Here is an 8,074-nt window from a genome sequence, read left to right as displayed (position 1 = left end):
ATTCAAGAAATCTTCATTATATAAGTATTCTATTCAACGTTTCCTTTCCTGTCGCCATTTATACACGGGTCTTGAAGTCGGACTAACCACTTCATCTTCACGCAGTTTGCGTTTCTTACCCCATTTCTGCACCAATGATGCATTAAAATGATTACCCTACAGCGAAACAAGGAAAAAATGAAGCGTATAACGCACTCTCTGAAATATTGATACCTATAACTCTTTCTGCATAGACATATCCGTGTATATTTTCTCTAGATCTTTTAACCATTTTTTTCTAGCCTCTAGCTCTCGATATGAAGAATCTGTCTTCCTGCATGTTGACCGTGTTTCTATACACGATTAAACTAAACTCCTCAACCAAAGCAAAACTCATCAAAAGGAAAAGGATTTGTGCACGGCGGACAGATAACCAACCATTTGATTCGATAAAGTTATGTTCTACAAGAAACAGAAAAGTCATTTGGAATAAAACTAAATACCCAAAATCAAAGTAGAAAGATAAAGCATAGAAAAAGGACTAAATTTTAGGAAAATGCAGCAACGATTGCCAACAAGCAAGACCCTTTAGGGAATATGATATATAGTAGTTCATGATACAAGAAACATCAGTTGGGTTTAAATTCTCTAGCACTTGTACATCAATTCGATTTCTTAAACCAAAGTTCTTCAAGTGGCAAGGATAAATGATGGAGAAAAGTATCATCCCCTAATTCCCATAAAATTTATACAAAGATACAGCACTCACAATGACGGGATAGTATTGATCTCTGGGAAGAAATAGAAGCCCAGTAGAAAGTCCAGACAAGACAAAAAGGACACACGACCATAAATATTTATCATGCACGCATAAATGGAATTATAATTAACTGACATAGCATGCGATTGATATTCCCAATTGGTATATATTTGTGACCAACAAATCCAAAAAAATTTTTGAAGAGAAAACTCGAAAAATAGCAGAGAATACCAATGAAGTAGAAATTGAAAACTAAATTCAATAAGAAAAATAAGATATTATGACAAGGCGCCAAATATCACCATATTCAATCAGAAAGTGGGGTATTGATAACTTAAAGGGGGTAAATTATGGGTGGTGAAGAGACAAATGAAAGAGCTGTGAGGACAGGCAGACTTAAGATAATTATTTCTGATTGTCAAGGAAAATTTGTAGTCCACTTCTTTTTTGCAATATAGCTTATGGAGTGACGGTAATGATATCATTCGGTACTCGGTAGGGATCTTAATTGTGGGGAGGCAAGTAGAAACAGGTTATCAACCTGGCAATCCAATTTCGTAGGAGACAATTGACTAAAAAAAATAGCTTTCAGTACCTCAAAATAACTTTAGGCAAGTCTTTAAAAGCTGATGGGTTCCCTTGTTCTGAAACTTTTTTGTGTACTTCTCTTGCCTCCTCCCTAGAAAGAGAATCAACAGCCAACCAACATACTTCATGAAACACAAAAATATCTACTAAGCTCAAAATGCTATACTACTGAGCAATATTTGCCCTGCACCATTTTATGCATTAATAGTTTGTGTGACCAGTACATTACCACCAAATCACTGTCTTGGATAAAAAAAAAAAAATATGTCATTTGCTGACACACATGTGTAAACATGGAATTCAAGTGATTCAAACAGAAGTTCCAGAGAAGACAGTCTCATTGCCCCTTGGTCATTGAGCTTTTGAAATTGGCCTTCAGATAGTTTTATCTTAATTGCTTAGATTACATATTAGACGTTCTTTCAAAAGCAGAAGGGAATAAAATGACTTTGAAGAAATAAATTAATTGAGCTATCAGAAGCGACCATATCTGATAATGAGAAAAGAATAAACTTTGGTGGTGACATAACTGTTATAACATGAAATTGCCTACTCTAAAAAATGGGTATTAAAACTATCAAGAATCAGCAGAAAAAAGGCTTGATCACTCACCTGTTGGCGGCATAATAAACATGTTTGGAAGATGACTGATTGTCAAGAGAATGCAACATACCATTAAGTCTTTCAATTTTCTGCATCCAAAAAGTTAAATTTCAGAATAAAGAAGCTGCATGACAGCTATCTCGAGAATCCGAGACACAAAAAACCAGAAACTCTAAAATAAAACCTCTTTTTCAGTTTGAAGCTTCTGCAAAATATATCCAATGTCTTGGGTCTTCATCAACATCAGCTCTTCGTTAGTGTACTTATTAGCCTGGCTCTTTTACAAAATCCACATTCAACAGCTAATATTCATATTACACTCAAATAAATATCCTCAAAAGAGAACATATAACCTCATAAAAATAAAATTTTCCATCTTACTCAGGTTTATGGACTCCGCCAACAGTTTTTGTTTTAATCATCTTGAAGTAAAATTCATCTGGGTTCCTCAATGCTGCTTTTTCCTTGAGTTTCTGTTATAAAAACGCAGAAGCGACTTACCATAAAATAAGAACTCTCCAAATTTCGTTCATAAAATGCTACCAAAACCAACAAGACGCAGGGTAGTAGAAATTACTAGTAAAGTCTGCTCCTTCTGGTGATAGGCTCGTGCACGAATGACATGATCTTTATGTTTTTCGAGCAGCCCAAATTTCCTTCTCAAATGCCTGGTATACACAACAAATCATCAATTGAGTGAACCATAAATATACGTCAAAATATTTCAAAACGGGCAATGAAGAAATTAATGGCCCCAAAAAATAATCACACTTACGGCTGAGCGCGCTCCTTGTGAGCTTTTCTTGGAATACCATTCCTTAAAGACGACATCTTTATGATAGCAAAAAAAATTTACAGAACTTTAAAATCAATTTACGCACTTCAGAAAGGAAAAAACCACTACAGAAAAAATAAAGGGCTAACAAAAATCTTGAGTTGAAATAATTTAACCGTGAAACAACGAAGATTATCGGTACATAAAAAAAACAACGGATTTCTTTCGTATTTACACAAAATTCAAAATAATTATTAAGCACAGAAGACTCGATGTGGAAGAGAAACAAAAGTAATATGAAGGCCTAAAGCCAAGGAGAGACTGAAAAGAAATTTGGAAATCAACCAAAGCAAAACTCATCAAAAGGAAAAGGATTTGTGCACGACGGACAGATAACCAACCATTTGATTCGATAAAGTTATGTTCTACAAGAAACAGAAAAGTCATTTGGAATAAAACTAAATACCCAAAATCAAAGTAGAAAGATAAAGCATAGGAAAAGGACTAAATTTTAGGAAAATGCAGCAACGATTGCCAACAAGCAAGACCCTTTAGGGAATATGATATATAGTAGTTCATGATACAAGAAACATCAGTTGGGTTTAAATTCTCTAGCACTTGTACATCAATTCGATTTCTTGAACCAAAGTTCGTCAAGTGGCAAGGATAAATGATGGAGAAAAGTATCATCCCCTAATTCCCATAAAATTTATAAAAAGATACAGCACTCACAATGACGGGATAGTATTGATCTCTGGGAAGAAATAGAAGCCCAGTAGAAAGTCCAGACAAGACAAAAAGGACACACGGCCATAAATATTTATCATGCACGCATAAATGGAATTATAATTAACTCACATAGCATGCGATTGATATTCCCAATTGGTATATATTTGTGACCAACAAATCCAAAAAAGTTTTTGAAGAGAAAACTCGAAAAATAGCAGAGAATACCAATGAAGTAGAAATTGAAAACTAAATTCAATAAGAAAAATAAGATATTATGACAAGGCGCCAAATATCACCATATTCAATCAGAAAGTGAGGTATTGATAACTTAAAGGGGGTAAATTATGGGTGGTGAAGAGACAAATGAAAGAGCTGTGAGGACATGCAGACTAAAGCTAATTATTTCTGATTGTCAAGGAAAATTTGTAGTCCACTTCGTTTTTGCAATATAGCTTATGGATTGACGGTAATGATATCATTCGGTACTCGGTAGTGATCTTAATTGTGGGGAGGCAAGTAGAAACAGGTTATCAACCTGGCAATCAATTTCGTAGGAGACAATTGACTAAAAAAAATAGCTTCCAGTAACTCAAAATAACTTTAGGCAAGTCTTTAAAAGCTGATGGATTCCCTTGTTCTGAAAGTTTTTTGGGTACTTCTCTTGCCTCCTCCCTAGAAAGAGAATCAACAGCTAGCCAACATACTTCATGAAACACAAAAATATCTACTAAGCTCAAAATGCTATACTACTGAGCAATATTTGCCCTGCACCATTTTATGCATTAATACTTTGTGTGACCAGTACATTACCACCAAATCACTGTCTTGGATGAAAAAAAATATGTCATTTGCTGACACACAAGTGTAAACATGGAATTCAAGTGATTCAAACAGAAGTTCCAGAGAAGACAGTCTCATTGCCCCTTGGTCATTGAACTTTTGAAATTGGCCTTCAGATAGTTTTATCTTAATTGCTTAGATTACATATTAGACGTTCTTTCAAAAGCAGAAGGGAATAAAATGACTTTGAAGAAATAAATTAATTGAGCTATCAGACGCGACCATATCTGATAATGAGAAAAGAATAAACTTTGGTGGTGACATAACTGTTATAACATGAAATTGACTACTCTAAAAAATGGGTATTAAAACTATCAAGAATCAGCAGAAATAGGGCTTGATCGCTCACCTGTTGTCGGCATAATAAACATGTTTGGACGATGACTGATTGTCAAGAGAATGCAACATACCATTAAGTCTTTCAATTTTCTGCATCCAAAAAGTTAAATTTCAGAATAAAGAAGCTGCATGACAGCTATCTCGAGAATCCGAGACACAAAAAACCAGAAACTCTAAAATAAAACCTCTTTTTCAGTTTGAAGCTTCTGCAAAATATATCCAATGTCTTGGGTCTTCATCAACATCAGCTCTTCGTTAGTGTACTTATTAGCCTGGCTCCTTTACAAAATCCACATTCAACAGCTAATATTCATATTACACTCAAATAAATATCCTCAAAAGAGAACATATAACCTCATAAAAATAAAATTTTCCAGCTTACTCAGGTTTATGGACTCCGCCAACAGTTTTTGTTTTAATCATCTTGAAGTAAAATTCATCTGGGTTCCTCAATGCTGCTTTTTCCTTAAGTTTCTGTTATAAACACGCAGAAGAGACTTACCATAAAATAAGAACTCGCCAAATTTCGTTCATAAAATGCTACCAAAACCAACAAGACGCAGGGTAGTAGAAATTACCAGTAAAATCTGCTCCTTCTGGTGATAGGCTCGTGCACGAATGACATGATCTTTATGTTTTTCGAGCAGCCCAAATTTCCTTCTCAAATGCCTGGTACACACAACAAATCATCAATTGAGTGAACCAGAAATATACGTCAAAATATTTCAAAATGGGCAATGTATAAATTAATGGCCCCAAAAAATAATCACACTTACGGCTGAGCGCGCTCCTTGTGAGCTTTTCTTGGAATACCATTCCTTAAAGACGACATCTTTATGATAGAAAAAAAATTCACAGAACTTTAAAATCAATTTACGCACTTCAGAAAGGCAAAAACCACTACAGAAAACATAAAGGGCAAACAAAAATCTTGAGTTGAAATAATTTAACCGTGAAACAACGAATATTATCGGTACATAAAAAAAACAACGGATTTTTTTCGTATTTACACCAAATTAAAAATAATTATTAACCACAGAAGACTCGCCTGTGGAAAGCAGTGAAGGCTTAGGGTTTAAAGGAGACACCAATGCAGAGAATCTTGATATGATGAAAAGTATTTTATATTGTGGCAAAAAAATTATTCTAAATTAACTAAAATTCAATCATGCAAATTGGCTTCCGGATTGAGTGCAAAAACTTATGTGAGATGATATCACGAATCATATTTTGTGAGATGGATCTCTTATTTGGATCTTCCATGAAAAATATTACTTTTTATGCTAAGATTATTATTTTTTATTGTTTAAAACGTTCAGTTGGGCCTACATAAATTTCGGCATGACCTCCCGTAAGTAGGACATCCCAAAAATTTCAAAACACAACAACAACAGTATACGCTCGAAAATAACGTCAAGTTCACAATCAACCCAACAAATATCATACATCCGCACTGGCTAGGACTAGACACAACATACCATGAATAAAATCCAAAACAACATAAAAACATCACCATACAACTACACAGGGCATCTCCCTGGCAAATGTATCCAACCAGTATAATATATAAATATCTGGGAACTCTGACTGAAACCAACTGACTACTGGGTACCACTCGCTGACGCTCCACCAGACGCGTCAAAACCCCTAGAATGATCTGATATGGCATCAAAAACAACCACAACATCAAAAGAAAACAGGGGTCGGACCACAGTACGACAAACAAGTAAAATCACGACGTATATAAAAGACATGCAATAATATCAAGTAAATGCAATGCTATGTGATGCATGAATGGTAACAATAGAACAAAGAATACCAAACGGAGTCCAAACGAATAGAATCATCAACAGTAACAGTGGCCACCCGTGCCAGGAATGCAGCATCAAATCGCCGCTCGTCCATGCACATAGCATCGGGAATGCAAGTAGCTAAGTCGCTCGTCCCTAGCTGTCATCTGGGAGTGTGGCTAATCCTAACCCACTCTTCCCTCTGATGACTCAATATATCTCAACAGAACCAACATAAATAGCCGTCAAAGGAGTCAAGGCTCAATATGTTATGCCAACATAATTTATGCATGAATGCAACAGAATCAACATTCAATGCACACAATAGCAAACAAAATTCCCTGAATATTCTTACACGCCAATATAACCGTCATAATGATATAGGTTTGGCATACCTCAATTGCAATTTACAATACCACGGTAAATTCTTAAGGACTATTGGATGAACTCGCCCAACAGTAAAACCTACAATATAAATTTGCTATATACCTCAATATATTGCATTCTAACTGACTAAAACAAATTAAATAGGCTCGGTTAACAATCGAATTTCGGGCAACCTATATAACCCGATCAAATTCTGAAATTCAAGCTTAATACCTCAAGAAACGAAGCTAAAACGCACAACTGTGATCTCGCGAAGATGGCTTGCCAGAAATGTCGTCGGAAACACTGTTCACGCCGGAAACCTAGCTGGAAATTAGGGGAAAAGCTCAAGACTTCACTTTTACAAATTAATCCACGGAGAACAACCAAAATTCGAAGCCAAAAGCTTACCTAAAACCGAATCGAAGCTCATGCACAGTGCTGGAAAACAGGGCCGATCGAACTAGATAACTTCCAATTCATGGCAGGAAATACTATAATAGGTTGAAGGAAGAAAGTTTGCTAAGCTGCTGCACTATTCTCCGACCACCGGTGGCGCTGCGCGACTGAAGCATAAAGATGAAAGGAGCGACGGGTTGCTGGAAATGGAAGAGAAAGGATTATTTTGTTTCATCAGATATACGCTACACAAAATGGGTTGGATATATTTAAATAAAATGGGAAATGGGCTGGGCTTACTTATTGTTATTGGGCCTCAAATTCTCCCCCACTAATAAAAATTTCGTCCTCGAAATCTAACAAACACAACACTGATATCCACAACATTACGACTGATAATACATAGGAAATTCAGAATACATCCCGTAATTCATTACATTCTCAAACAAATGAGGCCATTCTTGTCGCATCTTTGCCTCTAATTCCCATGTAGATTCTTCTCTTCCATGCCTGCTCCATTGTACCAAAACTAGTGGAATCAACTTGCTCCTGAGCTGTCTTTCCTTGCGGTCCAAAATTTGCACTGGATGTTCAACATAGCTAAGGGAACTTTCTAACTCCACATCCTCGACATTCAAGATATGAGACGGATCTGGCTCATACTTCCGCAACTTAGATACATGAAACACATTATGTATCAAAGACAAACTCTGCTGCAAATCCAAACTTCCAATCCTCTCAACAATCCCATACGGACCAATATAACGCGGAGCCAACTTCCCTTTATGTCCAAATCTCATAGTACCTCGGAATGGTGATACTTTCAAGAAAACATAATCGCCCACTTGGAACTCTAAAGGTCTACGCCTTTTATTAGCATAACTGGCTTGACGATCCTGGGCTGCT

At 36.0% G+C, this 8,074-nt stretch overlaps 1 protein-coding gene across 1 annotated transcript; it reads right to left on the bottom strand.

The window, feature by feature from the left end:
• Positions 1–213: 213 nt before the first annotated feature.
• On the bottom strand, positions 214–5,445 carry LOC140803134 (probable U3 small nucleolar RNA-associated protein 11). The gene is made up of 7 exons (XM_073158825.1): positions 5,390–5,445; positions 5,192–5,282; positions 4,996–5,087; positions 4,799–4,892; positions 4,624–4,703; positions 1,335–1,418; positions 214–313 (listed from the first exon to the last, which is right to left on the bottom strand). Exons 1-7 carry the CDS (start codon positions 5,443–5,445, stop codon positions 214–216), a joined length of 597 nt encoding a protein of 198 aa, XP_073014926.1.
• Positions 5,446–8,074: the final 2,629 nt, after the last annotated feature.

Source organism: Primulina eburnea, chromosome 10, assembly GCF_022965805.1.
Source record: "Primulina eburnea isolate SZY01 chromosome 10, ASM2296580v1, whole genome shotgun sequence".
Classification (NCBI taxonomy): domain Eukaryota; kingdom Viridiplantae; phylum Streptophyta; class Magnoliopsida; order Lamiales; family Gesneriaceae; genus Primulina; species Primulina eburnea.
Note: the sequence above shows the minus strand (reverse complement) of the source record. Positions and strands in the feature narration are given on the sequence as shown.